The sequence below is a fragment of the Myripristis murdjan genome, chromosome 10 (genome assembly GCF_902150065.1).
Source record: "Myripristis murdjan chromosome 10, fMyrMur1.1, whole genome shotgun sequence".
NCBI lineage: Eukaryota > Metazoa > Chordata > Actinopteri > Holocentriformes > Holocentridae > Myripristis > Myripristis murdjan.
Window position 1 is genome coordinate 32,817,991 of NC_043989.1, and position 27,423 is coordinate 32,845,413.

The following is a 27,423-nucleotide window of genomic DNA, read 5'->3' on the forward strand; positions in this document are numbered from 1 at the left end:
ACAACTAGTTGAGATTATACAAAGATACCCAGAGGCCTGTACCATAAAGCTGGATTAACATAGTCGGGCTTTCTCTTACTTATCTGGCTTCACTTAACGAGACATCAGCACTCAGGATTTTCGGTACCATAAAGCCGGCTATCAACTCACTAATTCAACCCAGGCTTTCCAATCTAGATCTGTGCGCGCTCACATAAAAAGGGCGGGGTTTGCTGCATGCGACCAATCGCAGACATGGAAAAATCTACCCGAGCTGCACACGTCACAACCGAGGAGTAGACAATAATCATTAATAAATACGAGGAATATAAATCAATAATCCAGGCAAAAAGCAACACAGTTGCAGCTGCCAAAAGCCGCAAGGAATGCTGGCAAAAAATCGCCGTCTGTGTCAATGCGTAAATTAGTGGGATTATAATCTGACTTCCACACCATGACGGCACGAGTAGAACTGACTACAGTAACGTGCGTGTTCAATAAATGAATGTGTCTCCCACTCAGCCATACACTCCCGCAGAGGAACTGGCCTTCTCTAACAGTGAGGGGCGACCCTCGCTGGACCGCTGCCCTCAGTTTGAGTTTCGTCAGAATCGTCACTTTGATTCAACTGGTTTTGATATTTCATTTTATAAAGCATCTAACGCCTCGTGATTATTCTGCTGGTTAAAATATTATTTCACTGTCACTTAAAGACAGTAAAACATTTAGCATCAACTCTCATGTGGACTTCTCAGGGCAGACTCCCTAAATACTAAATATGAGCAAACTAATGGAAACCTAAAGGAGCCCAGAGGCTGGCGTGTATTTTATCAAACTTTTATTTAACCCTCTGAATTAAATTCCCCTAATTTATTTTCATAAACATTAAAAAACAAAAAAAAAAAAAACATTAGGCTACATCAGTCTACAAGATCAATTTTTGGTTGGACAGTGCAGTCATGAGAAACAAAAAAAACAAACAAACAAACAAACAAAAAAAATACAAGAAGAATTGTAAAATGTATTAATTTTAATTTTATAAAAGAAGAAGAAAGGGAAAATGGGCAGGCCATTTTCCCAGAGAGCTGATTGGTCAGTAGGTGGGGCTTTTCTACCTGCTGAGCTCTTATCCTGAACTTAACCTGCTCCGGAGCAGGTTAGGTGTTCAGCATACGTTACCACGGCAACGCAGCCCGATAAAAAGTAAGCCACCTTTATGGTACAGAAAAGCCAGGGTTAAGCCTGAAGTTAGCTCGCTAAGCTGAAATCCAGCTTTATGGTACAGGCCTCAGGTCTTTTCTCTGACACCCCTACATGTACCAATTTGATTGAGCATGATGTTGATGTGGGGGATGCAAAACCTATTACTCAGCGATTTTACAGGGTTAGGCCAGAAAAGCGAAAAGGGCTGGATGCACAGGTAGAATATATGCTGGAAAGTGGTCTTGCTGTACCATCTACCTCCAGTTGGGCTTCTCCCTGTCTCCTTGTCAGTAAGCCTGATTCCACGTTTAGGCCTTGCACTGACTTCAGAAAGGTTAATTCTGTTACAAAGCCCGATTCCTTCCCTCTTCCAAGGGTGGATGATTGTATCGATCAAGTGGGTTCTGCTAAATATGTTAGCAAATTTGACCTTCCCAGGGGTTACTGGCAGGTGCCTCTTTCTGCAAGAGCCAGAGAAATCTGTTCATTTGTGACTCCCTCTGGTTTGTATTCTTACACTGTTATGCCATTTGGATTGCGAAATGCTCCAGCTACCTTTCAAAGACTTTCAAACTCTTTTCCATATTGTGATGGCCTCGAGAGGTCATGCTGCCTCCTGGTCTTTCCTGTGATGGCCTCTAGAAGTTATACTGGCTCCTGGTCCTTCCTGGCCCTGTCTGCCAGAGTTGGAGGAGCTCATTAGGGGGATGACTGGCACCTGGCTGGGTGTGGCAGCATGCATAAATGCTCAGCCAGGTCAGTCAGTCTCTCTCTGCTCTCCATGCTGGACAGACCTCCGTCATCAGGCCCTAGTCATTTGGCCTTGTGAGCCAATGGGCAGTGGGAGAACTTTTGCTTAGTTGGTTGCTTTGGGGTTTGTTTATGTTCTTATACACACACCACCATATTTACTTTCATACACGCAGCCACACACTACAACCATTACCTTTTCTTGAGTTTCATTAATAAATTAATTTCTTAAGAACAATTCCATGTGTGATGTCTCCACCTTTGTCATTTTCCCTGAGCCAGGAACGTGACGCATATGTTCTCAATGATATCAAAAGTAAGCATCCAAGGCTTCATCCACATCAGGAACTTTTTGATCACACCTTGTTAAAGGAATGATTTTGCATGCTTAGGCTAATGTCTAGATACTAAACATTTCTGCTAGTCTTTTTCCAAAGCAAGCAATCATATTTGAACTGGTATCATTTTTTTTCTTACCTCTTTTCCAGCAGTTAGTTTCCATTGATTCCACTACAATGTGAAAATTAACTTTCAGAGACTTCAAACTTTGTTCACACCAGTATTCCATCATCGTGATAAAACCAACTTAATTTTCCTAAAAGCAGCAGGCTGTTGTGGTTTGATTTGAAACTGGTAAAGTTCTGGAAACTGAGACGTCGCCAAAATTATTTTTCCCCCCCATTTCCTTGTTGTGAAGGGCTGCTGGATGCCTCCCTTCTATTGGATGTACCAAGGTGTTGTCACAGAGCACAGGGCAGGAGTTCAAACTGGTTGAACACAAACATGCCCCTCATGCATCACTCAGCTTTTGTCAATACTATGACTGCGAGGATTAAACCGAAACGCACGACTCCAGAAAAGAGTTCAAATGAAAGTCTTTTAATAAGGAAAAGTAGCAAATGAAATTCATAATGTCTGATAACAAAAGTAGCAACAGAAAAATCACTCTTCCGAGGAAATCTACAAACAAAGGCAAGACAAAGTGTGGGAAGCCTGGCCAGAGTGACTGGTTTTAGTAGGAGGCAGACTCGGAAGACATGGTCCCAGTATCAAAAAAAAGGTGTTTATTTACACAGCAGAGTATCACCAAGATGCATATTTTACAAAAAAGCTATTTATAAAAGTATCAAAGGAAATCAACAGTTAACGCAGCTTAACTGAAGCAAACTGAACTCATAGTAAACTTAAAGTAACATAATATGCACTCAGCTGGACCCTTGGCCTCCGCTCTCTCCGACAGCCCTCACACCACTGAGGTCGTCTTCTTCGTATTTTATGGCAGGTGGCAACCAATGTTAAGGTGCATTACCGTCACCTACTGTGTTGGAGTGTGAACCAGAGTCATCTATTCCCACTTAGAAGGGAAAAAATATATATATATATTCTCTTATTTAAGCCTGTATGTTTCATAAATTGAATGAATTTCCCTAATCCAACAGTTAAAGCACTTTTCAATGTTATCTCTTGTATTCCAATCACTGAGGCTTTCTGCAGCCTTACGAGCATAAAACAGGGGTGTATTCAGCGCAGACGTACCGGTACGTAACGTCAAGCAAACAGAAACGGTAAAGTTCTGAACAACCTGTTGCATTACGCAAGCGTTGCAAGTATGGAAGCTGAGGGCCATTCTCCTCACGATTGTAGCCAAAGAACTGTCTGAGCAGGACATTAGTTTACATGGATCATTAACTATAGGGGTACTGCAATACGTTCAATGTCCACTATGAAAAAAACAGTTAGTTAAACATTGTTTCCAAGATTTGTACCATAGGCCTAGACAAATGAGTTTTTAGTTTTAAGTTGAATAAAAGTTGTCATATTATTGAGAAAAACAATAAACTATGTCTGATTTATCATCATACTTACTAGTCCAGTAATTTTAGCCCAAAATTGGGGTCAACCTAGGACAAATTGCAAGAGAAGGAAACTCAACTGATTTTGTATCCTCAGTATGTCCTGAGTGAGGGGGAAAAAAGTCCCAGGAAATCCCATTGGTGGAAAGTTTTGAAAATCACCTATTTATGACCACAAATGACCAAAAAAACACTGTTTTTAAACACACAGGGGAAAGGGGTTCAAAATTTTACTTTCAGATATCACTATAAAAATTCACAAGTTGATTACACACACAAAGACAAGAAAAAAGTAAATTACAAGTTCTTTGAATTATTCTGTTTACACATGCATATCACACATTATCTGATTTGATATGCGCTAATAAGGAATCAGGAATAAATGCCAGAACAGATATTTAAACAGTGAATTAAAAGGTTACTATATATATAGTAACCTTTTAATTCACTGTTATGTAGTAACCTTTTAATTCATTCATTAGCTCCCGAGGCTAGCATCAGTTAGCTGCTTTATCGGCATTCATATTAATAATCAACATGTATTAAACAATATAAAAGACGTCATTGGGAACCGAGAGGGGAATTTGACCTGAGTCTATATGGTGCTTGTGTACTTAACTCACCTGTAATCACATCAAAAATACACATTTACAAATGGCTTTCGGCGCTGTCGTCTCTTCACAGCCGTTTTGGTTGTGACTATTCTATTTTCTGGCTTTACCGAGACGAGACGTCTCTAGCCACAACCTGGCAAAGCCGCTACTGCCACCTACTGGCGAAAATGAATATCGCCTAAATATTATTATCACAACATCAGGTCAGTTCCTCCTTGTTACAGGTGCCATAAAGCATCTGAAATTACAAAAATCAGAAAAAAATAAAATATTGGGGGTGCAAGTCAATAACATGAACTATGAACTTTGTAATCAACATTTACCCCTAAAATGTCCAGGGTGCCACATCAGCAGCCGGCCTCCTACTCCATAGGTAAATCCTATATAGCATAAGTTATACAATTGTCAATGGGCTATGGCAGTATATGAAATTCAGTCATCTGGTCATAATTCTTATGCTAGTTTTGTCACAGAAATGAAGAAGGTGTTTGACCACCTCACTTGGAAAAAGAAGCCAGAAAACACCTCCTTTCTCTGTGTCAGGGCTCTCGGTCTGCAGCAGAATATGCTTTGGAATTCAGAATCCTCTGCTGAGAGCATCTGGAACAATGAGTCGTTGCAGGAAGTTTTCCTAAATTGCCCAAATGATAACATCAGTCATTTAAGAGAGCACTGCAGAGAGAGGCTCTGTTGCCCCATGTCTACGTCTCCTCCAGCTGGCCATAACCATCTCCCTGGACCACCCCATCATGCTTTGCCACTTTTTCCACATTCTACTTCCACGTTTCCTCCCTGGTGAACCTATGCAACTAGGTCAGTCTCACTTATCACCATCTGAGCGTCAGCGTCATTTGAAAGTGGGTGAGTGCATCTACTGTGGCCAAACTGGTAATTTTCTTGCCTGCTTTCCACTCCTGCCAAAAGACAAGGCTCATCAATAACTGGGGGGGGCCTGATGAGTTATATTGTCAACACTTCCGTTAATCTCCACCCTCGAATGCAGTTAAATACCTCCTTTATGTTTAACCAGGAAACTCTTGCTTGCCTTAGTGGATTCCAGTGCTGACTCCTCACTCATCACTCACTGGCATAAAAACTGAGGTTCTCTCTGCACCCTTAAACGCTAACACCTTGGATGACACTGCCCCAAGGTAACTGGTGAGGTGTCTGCCATGGAGCTGCTTGTATGAGGTAATGACATGGAGCTGAGTCCTGGGTTGGCCATAATTATTGCTTCACAGTCCCCATTTGGATTGGTCATCAGGCTCTGTTCTCAGCTGAAGTGCGGATTGTCATTCTAACTGCCTCCACTCAGCCCTAGCCCCTGGCAAGACAACCACAATTCCTTTCGCTGAGCCTTCAGACCTCTCTTCTGTAGTACTATGATGTAAGTGAAGCCTTCAGCAAACAGTGAACTCTGTCTTTGCCTCCTCCTCATCCTTACGGCTGCATCATAGGTCCACTCCCCAGTGCTCCTCTGCCAGCTTGTCATCTCTACAGTCTGTCTCAGCCTTAAGGAGAATCTATGGAAAAGTACATTCACTCCTTGGCTGGCGTCATCTGCCCCTCATCATCTCCTGTTGGAGTCGGATTTTTCTTTGTGGATATGAATGATCATACCCTGCAGCCCTGCGGACTTAATGACATCACTGTTAAGAACAAGTACCCCCTTCCACTTAGTGATTCTGCTTTCAAGCCCCTGCAACAATCAACCATCTTCTCTGAACTGGATTTAAAAAATGCCTACCATCTGATCAGAATCAGGGAGGGTGACAAAAGGAAAACAACTTTCAATCTCCCCTTAGACACTTGGAGTACCTGATCATGTTCAAGCATTTGAACTCACACCAAGCCTGGTGGGCCTTGTTCCTGGGGAGGTTTACCTTCACACTGATGATCCTGAGACCATCCTTCCTCCCTCGTACATGGTGGCAGCAGTAACATGGTAGTGGAGTCCCTGGTACAAGACACACATCATAATCAACCAGACCCATGTAACAGCTCAGCTAATTGCTTATTTGTCCCAGACTCTGTCAGGTCCTAGGTTCTCCAGTGGGGACACTCATCCAAGCTGTTTGTACCTGAAGTAAGTCATCCCACCACTGGACCTCTCCACCCATTGCCGATTCCTAGTCATCCCTGGATATGCATCTGATCGTGGTCCTCAGTTCTCTTCTCAGATATGGAAAGCTTTCTGCCAGGATCTGGGTGCCACCTCCAGCCTGTCCTCCTCCTACCATCCCCAGATCAATGTGCAGACAGAGCAGGCCAACCAAGACCTGGAGGTGCGACATCACAGGTATGACACCTTTTCCTGCGTCTTTGGGATACCAACGCAATAGAAGGGAATTTGCAGTTCCATCTGTTAAAGCTAACCTAAACTGCTAAAGCAGCTTTGGCTTGTTCTGCTGTGCAAAGCCAGCACCTGCCTGATCGTGCCAAAATATCAGCCTGGCCCCTCAAGTCTCCTCCCTTAATTTGGCACCCCATTATGTTGGGCCATTCAAAATCGAGAAAAAACATGCAGCGAAACTCAAGTTGCCTGAATCTATGAAGATCCACCCATCATTCCATGTATCTCTCCTGAAACCTTGCTCTTCCACTCCCCTGTTCCCCCCAGATGCTGCCCCACCTCCTCCATGCATTATTGATGACCACCTGGTCTACACTGTTCAATGGTTCCTTTATGTCCGCTATTGAGGTTGGGGTGTCAATATTTGGTGGACTGGGAGGATTATGGCCCTGAGGACCAGTCCTGGGTCTTGCCTCACCTCCCTCTGGATAACACTCTCAATAATCCTCCCCTCCTACCCACCCTTATTTTTTTCACAAACCTGTGTTTGTCCTTAACCCGTGAAATCTAATAATAACCCGATCTGTCACTCAGCCTGACTAATCAATGCAAGATCAGCAACCAGACCCATACCTGCTATCAAGCACATTGTTCTCAACATTCTGTTTAAAGGCAGAATGAATAGGATTTTCTGGGAGAAAAAATTTTATAAACTCATACAAAAATAATCCCTCTCAATCATGCCCCACTAGAAGTGTGTGTTGGTGTGTATATCTGCAGAGACCTTGCCCTGGATTTTCTTGTTTTGCTGAACTTGGGACTCTTCTGGGCATCAGCCTTTGGGCAGTCAGTGTGTAGCTCCCAGCCAATCACAACACTCAGTACCAGACTGACTGCACAATATCCAATAGGAAGCTATGAAAATTGTAGACACAAACCGCGGAAAAAAAGTTAATCTAATGAGGTGAAATATCGAGTGGACAAAGCTCGTTCTACAGCAAGAGTGAATCTGGAATTAGCTTTCACCTATTGCCAAGCACTGAGAGAGGGGATGAGGATGAAGAGCGATGTGGTGTTAACCTGTTTTCTGGTGGACAGGTCGGTGCTGACGGGCCAACTTTTTTTGCTAGGGTAGTGACATTGCATTTTAAGTAGTCATTTAATTCCATCACTATCCAAGGAAATGAAAACTCGATGGCAGCGGCTGACAGTTAGCTTAGCCAGGGAGAAGAGGCCAACTTTGAATATTGTGCTTTCAAACCGCAACTGACAAACTGTACTCATTCTGCCTTTAAAAGGGTTATTTTAACTGATGTCATTCTCACCTCATCCAAACTGATGATGATCGACATGTGGCTTTGCTCTCTTTCAGTGCCTGTCAGTTAGGCCAGTGACTTCCCCTTGTATTTTTTCTTTTTGTTTTGTTTTTTTAACCTGGCCAAATGCTTTTCAAGGAGGCATTAGCTTATCATAATTTGAATCAATGAAAATCAAAGGCAATAACTTGTTAATAACCTGTTTTGTAGATCTAGACCTGTTTTTTTTATTTATTTATTTATTTATTCATTCATTCATTCATTCATTCATTCATTTAGTGCAGAGTTACAAGAAATTATTTTATAGCAATATTAATTATTCTAAGTACCTATGGAATGTTGCCCTGCGATGGACTGGCGACCTGTCCAGGGTGTTTCCTTGCCTTCTGCCCAGTGAGCGCTGGGATAGGCTCCAGCAACCCCCCACGACCCTTGTGAGGATAAGCGGTTTAGAAAATGAATGAATGAATGACCTATGGAATGTATTCTGATTTTATGACCTACTAGCATTTCAATTCATAAGAAAAACTGGAATTAGTGTCAGCACTCGTTTAATAAACAAAAGAATAGCTTTGCCAAAAGAGCTTGTGAGTAATATTTTTTCTTATTGACCTTGACACGTTATGATGAATAGGTGGGCCTTGAAGTGGAAAATGTTGAGAACCCCTGATGTGTAGACCATAAGGGTCATAGCCATGGATGAAAAGGGCTTTTAAATCAGCTGTCCTCAAATCATCTCAAATCATCTACACACTGCACTTGGGCAGCTTACTACCCCCACATCTTTAACAGGTTTGCATGATTCATGTTGGTCATATTATAGAGGTTTGAAAATCTCTATTTCCAGACTAATCCAGAAGAGTGATCCCCCCTGAGTATCACAGCATTACAGTGTCTGTTCAGAGTGGCATGCACAGACCTCAACACCTGTACCGTGGCACTGCTTCACTGTATCGCAGTAGTAAATGCACCAAATGACTGTGGGAACATCTGTGGCACCAGAATATACATGTATTCACCATATGGTAAAACAGTGGTTACAACTAAACCCCTAATAAAAGAGTAACAGCATTGTAAAACTTAGGTTATAAAAATGAGCTAAACAAGCACAGGGCCCTCGGTTTTGTGAGAAAATCTAAAGAGAAGCAGAGGAAAGCAGAAGAAGAATATTTTGGTTTGTGTTAATTATGGAATTGCCAAGGTGTCAAACTTGTCAAATAAATTCAAAATGATGAGATTAAAACAAAAAAGGAAAATCTGTAAAATTTGTAAAAATATTATTACTATTGAATGTTAAAAAAAAAATCAGCATCAGATTTTTTGTGTTTACATATATTTAAAAGCATTTAAATTGAAGTGAACTTAAACTAGTCCTCATTTTACATTTCCCAAAACCTTTGAATACCACTGTGTTAATCCATCAAACAGCATTTATTTAAGTAACATTTCAACATTTATCCCTTCCTTATTTGGTGTGGGTCATAGAGTGACCATTTATAAACTCAATTACATTAGATAGTGTTTTAGTGCTACTGTAAGAACTAAATGGGAATTTGCATCGAGAGTCTTGCACAGTGAATTCCACAAATGCTTACATATTTTAGCTGTGGCTGGTAAGGCCACTGCTCATCTATCATAAATCCTCAGAAAACATCTGTTTCATTTGGTCATTTTGTATTCTGAACATTACTCATCGGTGAAAAGTAATTAAATCCACTGAGGAAATGTTGAATCCATCTACTACTCTAGACACTTGAAAAAGAAGCTTTTGTGTCCTGATGCCACATTGTTTCTAGTACTGAGATTGCAATTGTAGGCCTGCACTGTATAACTTATGAATATGGTTGTCAGAGTTGAGAGGGTGATGGAAAAGCCTGCTTGGCCAACATAGATGACAGATTAGCAAAAAGAGGAGAGATGAATGGTTGCTGTTATGGTTGCTGGTAAAACACAGATTTATATATATATATATATATATATATATATATATATATATATATATATATATATATATATGTGTGTGTGTGTGTGTGTTTGTGTGTGTGTGTGTATATATACACACACATATATATAGATATAGATATAGATATAGATATATAGATATAGATATAGATATAGATATATATGTGCGCGCTGGAGCCTATCCCAGCGCACATAGGGCGAAGGCAGTGAAACACCCTGGACAGGTCGCCAGTCCATCGCAGGGCAGACAGACAAACACTGACATTCACACACACAGTCATACCTAGAGGCAATTTAGCTTCTCCAATTCACCTAACCTGCATGTCTTTGGACAGTGGGAGGAAACCGGAGTGCTCGGAGGAAACCCACGCAGACACGGGGAGAACATGCAAACTCCACACAGAAAGGACCTTGGGTGGGAATCGAACCCAGGACCTTACAAAGTAGCACAATGATGAAGAAAATATTTTTTTTTAAAAGCCTTTATTGTACCAGCTAAACCCTAAAAAAAGCATGTTGCACTATTAGGTCTTATTAAGGTCTGCCCTGACAAAGCTGTCTTCTTTTTAATATTTCCTTATAATATTTCTTTCCTCATTGTTATACTTCCTCACATTTAGAGTGCCTGGAATGCCTTCTGGTTTGATAGATTAAGAACTATATAACTGATTTGGTATAAGTAATCATTCCTGTGGCTTTGGCCATATGGTAAAATCAATTCTCACGGTGTCATAAGGACTCTGTTCACTGTGAGCATAACTTTTAAACAGAGAGCTTCAAAAAATTTAGTGCATGATTTGGCCTTGATAAATGTAAAAACATTGCCCTCTACTGACAAAAAATGGCATTACAGTGCATCAGACAGTTCATTACTTTTATGAAGTGTACTGTAGAAGAGGAAGAATAAGTATAATTACTTGGCAGTGGTCACACTGGATAGTAAAAGGCATTCAGAATGTTTATTCTATGTTTGATGTTTAGTGTAAATGTGTTTAAAACTCCATTCAAACCCATTATAATTGATTTTAAAACCACTGGACACCAGAAGTCTCCACTGTGGTCGCCAGTGAGTTTGTGTAAGTGTAATAATAATAATAATAATAATAACAACAACAACAACAACAACAACAATAATAAGCCTGACGGTACCTTATACACTAGTATAGACCCTGCAGTATAGATCCTGATCATAGGCTTTATACCATGTGGTATAAAGTGTAATTTACAAAGTGTAAATTACTTTGATCTACTCTTCATAAGCCTACATAGATGCTCTAAACCAGTGGTTTTCAACATGGGATCTGGGGACTAGTTTAATTCCACTGTAACTTCACTGTAATTTCATTCACTAGAAATTGTTACAACATAACATTTGAACATCCTCTTCTTTCTGGTTTTATCTCAACACCATTTGTCAGTGATCAAATAAATCACCAGAAATTTAGCAAAAAAAGAAGAATGAAAGAAGAGATGAAATGAGAAGAAAAATGTATTTTTGATAAAACACTTTCTACAGAAACCAATTTGTCATGAAATAACAAGGTAAACACAGGTGTTACTAATGACATTAATGAAGGTTTTGTTCCATTCAGGTGTATGCAATGGAAATTATTACTGGGGGCTTGAAGCCTGTAGGGCTTAAACTCCGTAATTTTTGTGCTGATTTATTATTATTATTATTATTATTATTATTATTATTTTCTTTCTTCAGAAATGTTTTTACAAATTCCTGTGAGATGGTAAATGGTAGAGACATGAAATTTTGCACATTGGTTGGAAGTTGTGTGCAAATGCTACTCAAGAAATTTGACCCCAATCGGCCTGATGGGGCGCTATAATTAAAATATAAAATTGGCGTGGCTTAGCACATACATGTACAAAAGTCTACAACTGTTGGGCAAATCATCATGAAACTTGCAGGATATGTCTACAAAAACACCTGAAACATACCCTGGCAGGTTCATAGAAATCAGCCACTAGGGAGCGCTATAAATGCAAAAATGGGCATGGCATACCACACATCAGAATTTAAGAAATTGTTTGCACTGCTGAAAGCAGTCACTTGGCTTGAAACCTGGAATTGCTGTTTGCGGCTATATTTTTTATTTATTTATTTATTTGGCATTTCTGCTTTATTTGATAGACAAAGACAACAATAAAGAGAGACAGTAGAGGCAGGGGAGAGAGAGGGGATGACATGCAGAACCTTAATTATTATTACTAACATGTGTTGAGGCCAAAATTATTTATGGTTAATTTATAATTCATCTATTTATAACTTTATTTGAAAACAGGTGTCTGTTTGTCTGATCATGGTTGTTTATTGTTTGTCTGAGCGGCTGTCTGCATTGATTGGAGAGGTTAGTTGAGAGGTGATTTTTGACACCTGAGGCCTGTATCAGGAAGCAGGATTAAGGCGTTAGCAAGATAACTTCAGGCTTAACTCCGGATTTTCTGTATCACAAAGCTGGTTCACCTCGGATCGGGATAGGAAATAGAGTTCTCATCGGGCCAGCCCGAGGCCCGACCTGACCCGACTAATTAGCCGAACTTTAGGCCCGACAGCCCGATAAAGCCCGAAAAAAAAAAAAAAATCGCCAAATTCGCCATTATTTAGCAGAGCCGTTCGGGCCGCGGCACCGGGGCACCATCAGCTTGGTATCAGGCGGGCCGGCCGCGGCAACGGCCAGCACCAGCAGCTCACCTGTCAGATCCGGCAGACCTGACGGGTGTGGGCGCGGTATCGGACGGTGCCGCGGCCGGCCGCCTGATGCCAACTGATGGTGCCGCAGCATGTGCGGGTCAATACGGTAGTCTAGAAAACTGGAGATTTTTTTTTTTTCCCGCGCGCCCCCAGTTGCACTGCCCATAGCAAAAACCGCCCCTGCTGCCGAGTCTGCCAGCACAGCGGGATACTGCTGCAACTCTCTCTCTTGTTTGCGCTGCGCTCGCACAGCTGGTTGTCTGTCTGTCACTGAAAGTTTAGCCTCCAAATCCAATCCAGTCTCTCACTCTCTCCACCAGTCACATAAAAATGAAACGTCATAATCAATAACAGAACACATAATTCTATTTTTTTATTTAAAAAAAAAAAAAAAAAAATCCCCAACAGAACCCGAAGCCCGACCCGACCCGCCCAATTCACGTAAATTTTAGGCCCGACCCGACCCGAAAATGTCGGGTCGGGTCGGGTCGGGTTCGGGCAGAATATGAGAACTCTAATAGGAAACCTATCCTAATCCTATCCTGGCGCGCTGTTTGCATCCCTGCATTTGGATGCTTCGCTCTCTAACTGCCTAATTTTTTTCTCTCTTACCTTCTCAGCCCCACCCTTTTCTTTCCTTTTTTTTGGATTAGCAACATGAGTGGTGTCCATGGTCTCTCTCTAGTCATCTCAACTTGGACACACTACCATGAGTATTTTTGACACGGCTGAGTGGCGAGTAAGCCAACTGACGGCACCAGCCGTTCTGGTATTCTCCAGAACATCCAGATGGCCAGTCCGCCCCTGGTGCCACCTAAGCAGCTAGACCGCAAAGATGGCCAGGTATGGTACATACCTCATCACGCCATTTACCATCGTTGAAAGGGTAAACTTACAGTGGTTTTTGATCATACAAAGGCACCTCTGTGTCTAAGGAACTCCTTCAAGGTCCCGACCTGGCGGATACTCTACTTGGAGTTTTACTCAGGTTTCGCCAAGAGCAGGTTGCCTTCATGGCAGATATTGAGGCAATGTTCTATCGGGTGCATGTTCCCGACAAACACAGGTACTTCGTAAGATTTCTGTGGTGGCCTGATGGGGATACTTCCAGACCTTTGGAAGCTTACCGAATGAAGATCCATATCTTTGGAGCCGTTTCCTCACCTAGCATTGCTAACTTTGCTCTGAAACGAACAGCAAAGGACAACATCGAAAAGTTTGACAAAGAAGCAACTAAAACAGTACTTGGAGATGTCTGCCATCTAGGAGGCTTCTCACTGGCTAAGAGGGTTAGCAACAGCTGGGAGGTTCTGCTGAGAATTCCAGAGTGTCAGAGAGCCAGCAACCTCAAGGAACTGGACTTGGATCGAGAGAAACTGCCCATCGAAAGAGCACTTGGGATCCAATGGAACACCGAAAGCAACACTTTCACCTTCAAAGTGGCCATTAAGACAAAATCCCTCACTAGAAGAGGTATTCTCTCTATGGTCAGCTCAATTTATGATCCACTGGGATTCCTTGCCCCATTCATTCTTGTGGCCAAGCAGATACTCCAAGATTTATTTAAATTAAAATATGGATGGGATGAAATTATCCCAGAAAAAAATGGTAAAAGATGGCAGATGTGGATCTCCGAGTTGGAACAACTGAACAGCTTTCAAGTTGACAGATGTACAAAACCAACCAACTTTGGCCCTGTCAAGTCAGCAGAACTGCATCACTTCTGTGATGCCAGTGAATTGGGTTACAGTACAGTCAGCTATCTCAGGTTAACAGATAGTGCAGGAAAGATTCATGTCATATTCATTCTGGGGAAAGCCAGGGTCACCCTCCTTAAACAAATTACGATCCCTAGGTTGGAGCTGGCTGCAACGACTCTGGCGGTAAAGGTGGACAAGATGTTAAAACGAGAACTCCAAATAGAAATCTCAGACTCCACCTTCTGGACGGATAGCACCTCGGCGCTAGGGTATATCCATAACCGAACCAAGAGATTCCATACTTTCGTAGCCAACAGACTCTCAGTGATCCACAATCTATCGCAAGAGAGACAGTGGAGACATGTTGGCTCTAAAGACAACACAGCTGATGCTGCATCACTTGGGCTGCATATTGAACCCTTTCTGGAATCAAGATGGTTAAAGTATCTAGAAAGGCCAGAAACAGATTGGTCTGAAATCCCTAAAAGCTTGGGACAGATTTCTCCAGAAGACTCGGAGGTAAAAAATGAAGCATCTGTTAATAGTGTGAGCACTGGGGAGAAAAATCCAACCAGCCAGTTGATCGAATACTACTCTTCATGGAGTAGACTACAGAAAGCGGTTGCCTGGATGTTAAAGTTCAGAGAACTTCTTCATCTGTTAAGTCATGGAAAGAACTCTGCAAAAACTGACCTAAGCCCCAATTGGACACTTGTGAAAGGCCTGAAAACCAAAATGAACCTGCTCCAGGTCACTGTGAACGTGCATCTATCAGTGAAAGACATAAGACAGGCTGAAAGGAGCAAAGACGTTTCTTCTCACAGGAAATCTCACTCCTGGAAAATGGGAAGCAAGTGAAAATGAACAGCTCAATCTGTAAACTGGATCCCATGGATCCCATGGAAAATGGACTACTAAGAGTAGGAGGACGTATAAGCAAATCAGTAATGCCCCTCAACCTAAAGAATCTGATCATACTGCCCAAGAATTCTCACATATCCAAACTGATGTACAACATATTCATCAGGAGACTGGGCATTCGGGGAGAAGTCACATGCTCATCCGACTTCAACAAAGATTCTGGTTGCCTCATGCCAACTCATCTTCTAGACGTATCATCAAGAGTTGTGTATTCTGATAATGTATGCAATCTAAAGTTGTTGGGCAGAAAATGGTGGACCTTCCAGAAGACAGAGTGTCCCCAGATCTTCCACCCTTTACCCATGTGGGTATCGACTACTTTGGTCCCATAGAGGTGAAGCCGGGCCGGGCATATGTTAAACGTTGGAGCGTTATCTTTTCTTGCTTGATGAGTCGAGCTATACACTTGGAAATGGCAAGCTCGTTAGATACTGACTCCTGCATTAATGCTCTACGCCGGTTCATCTGTCGCAGAGGAATGGTAACCACCATTCGCACAGACAATGGAACAAATTTTGTAGCAGTGCAAAAGGAACTAAATGATGCATTAAGAGGATTGGATCATCACAAACTGCAAAGCGCATTATTAAAGTATGAGGTAAAATGGCTGTTCAACCCACCTTCAGGTGCTCACTATGGTGGCGTATGGGAAAGACTTATCAGACCAGTGAAAAAGATTCTTCATTCTCTCTTAAAAGAACAAACATTAGATGATGAAACCCTGCAAATGGCACTATGTGAAGTGGAGGCCATAATGAATGACAGACCCCTAACAACAGTGTCATGTGATCCTAACGACCTCGAACCTACACCAAACCACCTCCTTCAACTTAAGACCAAACCAATCATGCCACCAGGACTCTTTCACAAAGCTGATCTGTATTCGAAAAGGAGATGGAGACAGGTAAAGTACCTGGCAGATCTTTTCTGGCGCAGATGCATCAGAGAATATCTCCCAATCCTTCAGCAGAGAAGCAAGTGGCATCATCCTAAATGGAGCCTTCACCAAAATGACTTCGTCATCATAGTGGACGATACAGCTCCAAGGAATTCCTGGCTCCTGTGCTGGGTTGTAAAAACACTTCCAGGATCCCAAGGACTTGTAAGGAGTGTCTTGGTAAAAACCAAGAACAGTGTCTTGCAGAGACCCATCGACAAACTCTGCCTACTCTTGGAGGCAGAAGATTGATTTTTGAGTGCTATGAGCTGGTGACCTCTAGCCCCATATACACACACATGCAGACTATATAGACACCCCAATGAACTCATATATTGTACATATACTGGGACTCTTAAGCATATGATTCTGATCGGGAGTCACATGATCATAAGCTGTTATGGACTATGAAATGAAATTTTGACCCACTTTGAATATGGATTTGTAATTGTGCTGCTTTAGCATCTACAATTAGGGGCCGGTATGTTAAGGCCAAAATTATTTATGGTTAATTTATAATTCATCTATTTATAACTTTATTTGAAAACAGGTGTTTGTTTGTCTGATCGTTTAGTTAATTGGTTGTTTATTGTTTGTCTGAGCAGCTGTCTGCATTGATCAGAGAGGTGAGTTAAGAGGTGATTTATGACACCTGGGTAGAGATGCAGACACAGTTGACAGTTTTTTGACTGCAGAGGACAGATGCAGAACGTTTCTTTCTTTATTTTTTTCGATTGCTTTCTTTTGTTAATCCGCTAAAGTGACGTTTTTTTGTTATTATTTAATAAATGGCGATAATGCCAAAGCGACGTTGGATTCATGGCTGTCTTTTGTTTTGATTGCGAGGCATGGACCCGCTCAGTAGCGGCTTTGAAAGTCTGGAAAAGAAGCTGCAACAACACGTATGTTTGCCCAGCTATTTCATATCAAAATGGCTGCTGTGAAAAATGTCTGTTATTAAATTTATGTATTTAATCAACCATGGTATTTAACCAGTTTTTCCTCATTTAACCCCAAAGCAACGTTATTTTTCAGTCAGGTATGTTGTTTGATGCACAAGCCTTATATTTTTATATTTTATTGATGGTTAGGTGGATGCCCCGGTGACTCAGCTGGTACCATTAAGGCCAGGCCCCATGTTTGATTCTTTTTCTGTCTCTTCTTTGCTGTCTCACAAAAGGAGAAGGAATGAAAAGAAAAGGAGTATTTGTTAGGTTTGGGCATGTATTTGCTGGGTTTGAACTTTTCATTTTACTGTTGGCCCCTGAGACCCAGAGACACTGCTGTCAATGAGATCTGATCTGTGATTTTACATTTTGAACTGTGGGAGCAATACCATGCTATCTTGAATAGGGCCTAATGGGTACAGATTGTAATGGGGTCAGAACATCTCAATAACATGCAACTCTTGTTCTTCTTGTTCTTCTTCTTCTTTTTTTTTTTTTTTTTTAACTCCATGCATATAACATAGAATTTCCCCAAAATACACTTGAAAACCAGAAGTGAAAATTAGAGTGGGGCTCGGGGAGCATATTTTTGTCCAAATCCAACCCAAGACAGGAGCATAGTAACTGAACCTGACCCGACCTGACAGGCATTCTTTTTTGTGTCTGAACCCACTGACATGACTGAACTAGAACATAATTTCTAATATTTATTGTCCAAACCCAGCCAGAGCCTTTCATGTTCTGACAGGTCCTGACAGGCTTGGGTCGGGTCAAGTCAAGTCAAGTCATTGCTCAGGTCAAGCAAGTCACAAGTCAAGTCGTACGAAATTTTGATGATCTACCCCAGTTTAAGTTCACATTTAAATCAGTTTAAAGACAGTGGTCATGAAAAGTTGAGTTAACAAAAAAAAAAAAACAAAGAAACAAAAAAAACCGTTGCAGTTGACTTATATATATATATATATATATATATATAAATATATACATATATATATATATATATAGCAACAAGTGCTACACCTCTGGGAACTCCTTCAAGGCTATTGGAAAACCATTTCAGGTGACTACCTCTTGAAGCTCATCGAGAGAATGCCAAGAGTGTGCAAAGCAGTAATCAGAGCAAAGGGTGGCTATTTTGAAGAAACTAGAATATAAAACATGTTTTCAGTTATTTCACCTTTTTTTGTTAAGTACATACTCCACATGTGTTCATTCATAGTTTGATGCCTTCAGTGAGAATCTACAATGTAAATAGTCATGAAAATAAAGAAAATGCATTGAATGAGAAGGTGTGTCCAAACTTTTGGCCTGTACTGTATATATATATCTATCTATCTATCTATCTATCTATCTATCTATCTATCTATCTATATATATATATATATATATATATATACATATATATACACACACACACACACACACACACATATATATATATATATATATACACACACACACATATATATATATATATATACATACATATACATACACTGTAAATGATTGCTGTAAATTTACAGCAGGATTCCAACAGTATTAGCCTATTATTTTAAAATACACCACTTTTGGTACTGTTAATACACACACAAATCTGTCGTTTTTTTTTTTTTTTTTTTTTTTTTTTTTTTTACAGACCTATAATGTATTCCTAAAATACAGCACTTTACCGCTAATGAATCATCCAATGGGTCTAAACTACAATATTATGCAGTATTTTTTGAATTCACCTGAACAGCACATGTGAAGCTGGGACTGTTATTTTCTTCATCCCCATCTTGATAATTATTTGGTGAGTAGCCATTTTATTTAATCTATAAATTGGTGCAAAGTATATCAGTTATGTACCCAGTTTGTTTGCATTAGCCTACTGACTAGGTGCATGTCAAGATAGAAGGATTTAGCAACTAGCTAGAATTTTGTATGATTGCCGAATAATTAGACAACACAAGAAACTCATAATCTAAATTAACCTGTGGACACGTATTTTGCTAGTGAATTCATTAATAATGATGATGCCTTAATAGTGTCACTAAATAGTCTATGGAAGTCAGTTCCCGTCGCAGCGCGGGGTGGCGCAGTGAGGCGAACTCCGCGCAGAGCTAGTTTCGACCGGCGAAACGGCAGAGGCGGACAGTGTCCAAGTTTCGCAGGCGGAGGTTCGCCGAGATGGGAGTGGCGGCGCAGCGGGGGGAGGTGCCGACAGATTTGGCTTGGCGCAGTGATAGTTTCGTGCCAAAAGGCTTCGCCGAGGTGCGCTAAAAGCTCGCCATCTGAAACCACGTCTACTTTCAGCGCAAGGCGGAGCGGAGCTGGCGTAGTGGAAGTTTGGCTGGCTGGCGCACATCACCAAAACCTCACGATCAACACAAACGGTGCCAATCTCCTTTGATCTGACATCAGCTGTGACGGGACAGTTGATATGGAGATATATGTATGTGCTGATTGTGATCGTAGCATTGAATAGTGTTTTTTTCGGTATTTATTGCATTGTTCATGTGTCTGACATTCCGGAAGCCTGCCTGTGAGGTTTTGGTGACGTGTCCGCACTGCTTGCCGGTCTCCGCTCCGCGCCTGTCTCCTGAGGTCCGCTCCGCCTGCGGCAATAGACCTCCTTGTCAGCTGTGTAAACTTTCATTACGCCTTCACGCAGCACATTTTAAAGGCAAGGACAGGGGCTCATTTGATTGGTTAAATGTGAATCGGCTGTGTCAAACCCGCTCCATGCCTTCTCTCCTCCCCTCCGCCGGTAGGAGGGACGGCGGAGTATTTGCGCCACCGAGAACGGCCTGCCAAACTTGGAAAATCCGCCTGGCCACACCCAGTTGGCGAAGCGCATCTGCGCTACGCCCCTGCCTCGCCTGGTCTGCAAAACTAGAGCCCTATGACTTCTGTTCACACTATTTATTGAGTGGTAATTTACCAGTGCAGATTATAATCGTTGGATCAGAAATTTAGTGCTGCAGATTTTCTATGCTGTAATTTACTGCTTCTTCAAATCTGTGTACTGGAAAGTGTGGTTATTTTTTGAAAACGTGCACTCTGTATTTTGCTTTCTATGTCCTAGGGATCTGCCACTACAGATGGCACTGAGAGGACAATCTCCATACCTGCAACTCCTCGTCTGATACTGCTTGGTATGTTTACTACATCATTGCATAGGCAAGCAACAAAATTTTCTATTAAAGCATAATCCGATAATATATTCAATATACTCATTCATTTAACACTCAACACAGTTCGTGTTGAGTGTTAAACCAAAAAATACATAAATTTGACAGGAAAATTTTTCAGTTTCAGGTGAAACTACAAGAAGCTGTATTCAGCGCTTGATGGTCAGCCTTGAGGGTCACGTCATATGTGAGGGGATCCAAGCCACCTTCTTGACGGGGCTTGCTGCATTATTTTCCACCTTCTACACATTTAACCTTCAATACCAAGAAGAGGCAGCATGCCCATTGGAATTCATCCAAAGGTTAGATACTTTCAGGAAAACCTGTAGTTTTCTTATCTTTTAGATGAAATGCTATTGTCCATCTACATTTGCTGCCTTTTATTGTGTTAATCTGAGTGAATTACACAACCTGATTTTTACACAGGTCTGAATAAATACTGCATTTTTCAGGCGCTTCATTGGCATAAACCCTGAGAGAGGCACCAACGCCTGGATGGGGCAAAGTCGTATCAAAGAAAACTGGCAAAGTCACCAGCAAAAAGACTACACCAGTCAATCCACATGTATCCACTCTGCTGAGGAGACTCATGGGTTTTCAGTGGGACTTCATTTAAAATGGTGAGATTACTCAATCCCATTATTCACATATATTTATCAAAAACAATCTTTGTGTCATCCCTTTAACTCTTTCTCCATCTCAATCTCATCCTCCTCTCTTCTTCTCTCTCCCTGATAGAGTAGAAAGTCTGAATTCATCTTCATTCTCTCACTGTATTATTTTTATTATCTCAATCATTCTTTTACTCACCTTGTATTGTTTCTGTTTCGTTCTCTCCATGTTATTTGTATTCTTTTCTGACCTACACATACAACTGTTTGAAATGTCCCAGGCTAGGTGTGGGGTTAGTTCAGAGCTTAGAATATATTTTATTTGGATTTTTATGTTCATAGTCGTCATGCTCATTTTCACTGATGATATCTCTGTACTATGCTTCATTCAGCTTTCCCTCAACCCTGACCAGTCTCCCAGTCCCTGCTGCTGAAAAACGCTTCCGTCTAGCGGCTAGACGGAAGCCTCTGATCAGTGGGTTTTATGGCAGAGTGGCTAAACTCTAGCCACTCTGCCATAAAACCCAGATTGGTGGAGAGCCACAGTGATGGTTGTCCTTCTGGAGCTTTGTCCCATCTCCACACAGGATCTCTGGAGCTCAGTCACTTAAACACATAGGTTAACTGTAAATATTGTGAAAATAATTTTTAAAAAACAGTGCATACTGTAAGGCAACAGGAAGTAGTGGAAGTGAACTGCGGGCAAAGAATTAGTTTTCTGTATGGTAACAAGTCCTGCTTGCCAGCTGTCTACAGAAAATGGATCATTGAGGCAGTCTTCCTGATAGCTTTAATCTATAAGCATGCAGCACCCTCTACAATTAGATAACTTGATTCCATCTATCAGTCAGCCCTTTGTTTATTATCGGGGAGTATCATAAATAGTGTAGGGAGTAATTAGATTTACCTTCACTCAGATTACTGTAATTAGATTACTCTTTCCAGTAATGGGGTAATGTAAAAGATTATATTTTCATTTTCAGTACTGTTGTAATAAAATTCTCATTACTTCTGTTAATTGAGCATGGGACTTTTTGAAAGATAGGTGAGCTAAAGTTTCGTCAGTCTGGCAAAGGTTTATCCCAACCAGCCTGACTCTGTCTGCTGGTCTAGGATCAGGTTTATATTTTATTTATGACGACATACTGTAAAACTGACGACATCAATGCTCATATGATTTGGTGACCAGTCTTGTATTCTCGTTCTGATAAAACACTCTGGGTTTTAGAGAATAATGCAAATTAAAGTAATGAGTAATCTAATTACTTTTTAGAGACAGTAACATAGTAATGTGATTAAAATTTGTATAAAATAATAAGTAACTTTACTTGATTACTTGTGCATGACTAATGGCTGCATAATCCTACAGAGGACTGTGTGAAACTTGATCACACTGACCACTGGCAGTGGTCGACGTTTATCCATCCCTTTGTTTGTGTCTCGTCAATTTTGTGCTGGCTAAATGCCATGATGGTTATTTGCAGTCAAACTCAGACAACAGCACCCAGCTGTTGTTTCCCTAGCTGGACAATCCTCTGGGGTGACAGAGGAAGGATACAGGTGTCATGTGCACATGTGGTTGTCGTCAGATAAAAGTGAATGGAAATGTCGGCCAGGTGGTAGTATTACACTGTGGAGGTAGGTAGTGGGATAGCAGGTAAAAAGGCCTCTGACACAGTTATTTTTCACTAAACAAATCTTGTAATGTGAAAGAAGGTTTAAGTAAAGGTTGTTTCAGAAATTTGTATGATTGAATATGTGCTCATTCAAATATAGCATAATTAAGAGCTCAAGACACAATTGGCGCATCTCTAGTTAATGTAATTGAGAAGCTTTTTTTGTGTATCTTTGTGAATACTTTTGAGTATTTTTTAAGAATTAAGAATTTTAATGTTACTTGAGTAAAATGATTTAGTATTGAACTTAATCCCATCCATTAGAGAGTTCAAATTTGGTTGGCTTTATAAATATTAAAACTTGGCCATCATAAATTGACAAATTATACAGCTTTCATTGTTCAGCCAGTCAGCAGACTTGAGAAGACTGATATGACTTTACTTTGTTGGTGGACTTCTTTTCAATTTCCAAATCTCCAAATAAAAATAACCTAGAACAAACTTTGTACTCTAGCCGCTAGTCACAGATGAGATGAACAAATTGACAGCTTATTATTATTATTAGCATGATGACGCTGATGATGATGATTACTATGTTGATGTTGTTATTGCCATTGTTGTTGTTGTTATTATCATCATTATTGTTATTAAGTATGAAGACAGCTCAACTGTTTAAAAATAAGTTATACATATTTTTCCAATGGTCCCTAAATTTCTACAGCTGTGGGAGTCCCCTACTCTGTCAAGAGCCACTTCTGCCCAGTTATATAATAGGCTCTATGCATGGCAGGCTCCAACGTACTTCTGGTCAAACCTCAGCAGGCATATCAACTTCCACTGCCGCCTACTATCTATAGCAAGCCAGGCAGGTACATCAACTTCCACTGCCGCCTACTATCTATAGCAAGCCAGTTAGCTGGCTGTCGTTGGCTTTGTATAAGCTGTATCTCAGCTGTAATGTGATGTTGATTTTTCATTGTGTTTTTATGACCCTTTTTGTGAATCATGTGCTCAAAGCCTATGAAACAGTTATGTTTCAAAGACACAAGGACAGTTGCGAATCCTATCATTGCTGTGCCCCACAGTGTATAAGCTTCAAATAGTTTCAACTTTGTGCTCAGCTTCCATACAGTTAAGTCAATAAGTATTTGGACAGTGACATAATATTCATAATTTTGCCCCTTGTACACCATCACAGTGGATTGAAATGGAGTAATCAAGACATGATTGAAGTGCAGACTTTCAGCTTTAAGATATATGGCATTAACCTTTTAGAAATTACAGTCAGTTTTATATATTGGTACCCCATTTTCAGAGGCTCAAAAGTCTTTGGAGACTTGAATAAAAAGCAGTTTCTTGCCAGGTGTGGACTTTCCCTCATTATTCCATGACAAAATAGGAAAATAAAAGGTCAGGAGTTCATTCAAGTCAAGGGTTTGCATTTACTTTTGGTAGCTGTTTATCAGAACCCTCAACATGTGATCCAAAGAGGTGTCTGTGCAGGTGAAGGAGGCCATCATTAGGCTCCAAAAGTAAAAAACAAAACAAAACTTTAGGACAACAACTTTAGGAGTAGGCAAATCAGCGCTTTGTTATATCCTGAAAAAGAAGGAAGACCACAGAAGACATCTAAAGTGAATGACTGAAGAATTATTTCCCAGGTGAAGAAAAAATTATGAACATTGGGTCACTGTCCATCTTTTTTTAAGTCGATGTACTATCAAGTAAAATTTCATTGTATTGGAATCTGTTCAAAATAAACACCCAATCAGAGTGAATTTACTTGTCTTTTCCCATTCCCAGTACCTGGTTTACTCCACCAGGAGGCAGTGGTGGTGCTGCAAAAGAGCTGAAACAGCAGTGTTTTTCCTGGATAAGACAAAGAAAGAAAAAGAGAGAGAGAAAAAATGACAGTTAGCTAACAAAGAGAAAAGCATACCACACAGAGCAGAAAAAGAAGACAAAGCACACCAAACAGAAAATATAAACAGACAAATTAAAACTTAACTTAGTTTTAAGTTAAGAAAAAGCCAAAGAGTAGGAGTGCTGCCTGGAACTATTTCTTGTTGTTAAGATGGTGCTCTTTGGTTAAGGTCTGGGTCCATAGAAAACACTGAAAAAAACTGAAAAAATACAAAGGCACTCATCTTAGAAAAAATATAAAATGCCTTTATTAAGTTATGGGCCAAACATGGTTAAAAGGTCACTTCGACGTGTTTCGGCTGGAAGCCTTCGTCAGGGAATGTGACAAAGGCTTAATAGGCATTTTATATTTTTTCTAAGATGAGTGCCTTGGTATTTTTTCAGTTTTTTTTTTTTTATTTTAAGTTAGTTTTAAGGTCCTTCTGAGTGAAATCCGTCCCAAATGGGGTTGAGAGGAGAAACTAGTCAAAGTTTGTCAAAGGATTATACTTTGGTGAGTGTCTGTCGTGCAAATTCTAAGCTAGCTGTCATAGCCGAGTCAATGTATTCCATTCAGGAGGATGAGAAATTCATGTCAGTGAGCTGTGATATTTTCTGTATGTCTTATGTAATGGCGATTTCATAGACAATGATGTTATTAAAACCAATCATGTTTGAACTTAAGTGGAGTGCATTTGAGTTTAAACTTAAGTTAAAGTAACTTCAGGAGAAAAGATAAATTAAGAAAAATGCTGGTCTTGTTGATGTGTCGTATATCATTGTCCAAATATTACATGTGCAGCAACTATGATGGCTGAATGTGCTACTGTAAGACGACAGTTCCATTTATTATAGTGATATTATTCCAGATCTGGTGTGTTTTTGATTTGAAGTAAGAAATAATGTTGCCCTGCTGATGCAGCTTGGTTTTTATTTCATAACTAGATGATTAAGAGAGAAGAGACTGATGAGGAAATCGTGGGCAAGACCTCAGTGGACTAGCAGAGGAGCATCTCACAGTCCACGAGGGCTGATTCACTCTGGATTTTCTTCAATCACATCGTCCAGATAAGCGCGGAGATCTCACCACAGTACACTTTAAAGGGAAAACAAACAAACAACAACAACAACAAAAAAAAAAAAAAAAAACGCACCACCCAGGTAGATGAACACTTATTTTATTTAGTTTTATTTATTATTTTCCCAGAACTCTAAATTATTTCCTTTTGTTTTCTTCTCAACCTAAGTTGGTTGATGGGTCAAGTAAAAGACAGAGTCTGTCTGAGTCTGTCTGTTTAGAGGACAATATAAAAAAAGAAAAAACTGAACTGACAAACTACTGATCTTACCTCAAACTGTTCAAACTAAAGGGGATTCTGTGGTTTACTTTGAAACTGGTTAACTAAGTGCACTAAAAGAAAAGAACTGTTCTATGTTTGGTTGTAATGTTAAATAAAGGCCAACTACATATATTCTGTGTAATTGTTTTGGTATCTTCATTTCCTCTACTCCTCTTTGAAAGTACCTATAGATTGAGCTTTTGTGCATATTATTTCATAGTGTGCTAAGAAGTGCACAGTATGATGTACCTGATGATATGACGATAAAACTCTTTCCCTCACACTCTGACTCACTTTCCAGCTCTATAAGCAGATACACACATATCACTTCAGAGAGAGAGAGAGAGAGAGAGAGAGAGAGGAGAGAGAGAGAGAGAGAGAGAGAGAGAGAGATCGTGGCAAGACCTATGCTTTGGCAATAATACAGTCATGCCAATAAAGCTTATTGAATTGAATTGAGAGAGAGAGAGAGAGAGAGAGAGAGAGAGAGAGAGAGAGAGAGTCACGCACAGTAAAACAGGCGGTTACATCGTACAACGAAATTCTTACTTTGCTAGTCCTTCCACACAAAAAATCAAAATCAAATGGCATTTAACCGGCAGCAGGTATTTAACAGAAGGAGACATCCCCGCTCACTCCAGCATCATTTTAATGCGCTGTCCATTACTGAAGACGTATTCCCCGTCTGTTACAGACTCGACCTGATCACGTTCAGGCTTAGATTATTACAACTATAAATTATTCCATCGGATTTTAGAGGGCTCTCCGCCTAGGTGGATAAATCAACCTGTATTTCTGTGGTATTCCTGCAGAAAGAATAGCAGGAGAAGCGGGGTCGCTCAGCAAACTGTCCCCCCAGCAGCCCCGTGAGCTGGTTGGTGAGAGCCGAGTAGACAGGGAATCACCATCAGTGAAACCGTCAGTGAAATAACCCAAGCAAGCCTCTCCCACACAACACCGGCCATCATGGTGTTTCACTCAGACGATGGGACCCTGGACGAACCACCTCTAAAACTTGTGTTGTTCCTAAACTAAGAGCTATTATTGTTCAGTGCCGAATTTACCAGTGAAACATAATTAACGGAACATTTTCATTTGTGTTCTACGATGTTTGTGCTTCCGCTGATAAGCAAGGTAACATTAAATTATCACTGTTGTTGTTTTGTTTTTGTTTTTTTAATAAGATTTGGCGTGAGTCTCCACAAGATCGCCGTCGCGCATTCATCGTTAGCCCCGCCTACCGGTGAACTGGTACTGTGACTCGCGATGCCGGCCGCTCACTCCCAGACTCCACGAGCACCTGTTAGGAGACAGCTCGGCTCACATCATTATGTCTCCTAGAGTGACACCTGTGTGTTCCATCCGGCTGCTCGCGCCGCCGCTGCTACTGCTGTTCCTCAGCGCGGACCAGCGGTGCCTCGCGAGCAGGCCGTTGCTCGTGTTCTTGATTGATGGGTTCCGTTACGACTACATGGACGACCTGCACGCGCTACCGGGATTTCGCGAGCTCGTGGGCAGCGGGGTGAAAGTGGATTATCTGACACCGGACTTCCCGAGTTTATCATACCCTAATTATTACACATTAATGACAGGTAAGGGTCA

At 40.9% G+C, this 27,423-nt stretch overlaps 1 protein-coding gene across 1 annotated transcript in view; it reads left to right on the forward strand.

The window, feature by feature from the left end:
- Positions 1–6,341: 6,341 nt before the first annotated feature.
- The window catches only part of enpp6 (ectonucleotide pyrophosphatase/phosphodiesterase 6), a 74,855-nt gene continuing 53,773 nt past the window's right edge, over positions 6,342–27,423 (forward strand). Inside the window, exons 1-6 of the mRNA XM_030061656.1 lie at positions 6,342–6,359; positions 6,580–6,684; positions 13,455–13,517; positions 13,610–14,147; positions 26,634–26,739; positions 27,109–27,413. Coding sequence (XP_029917516.1) covers positions 6,342–6,359; positions 6,580–6,684; positions 13,455–13,517; positions 13,610–14,147; positions 26,634–26,739; positions 27,109–27,413 — 1,135 coding nt within the window. The remainder of the gene's footprint in view (positions 6,360–6,579; positions 6,685–13,454; positions 13,518–13,609; positions 14,148–26,633; positions 26,740–27,108; positions 27,414–27,423) is intronic.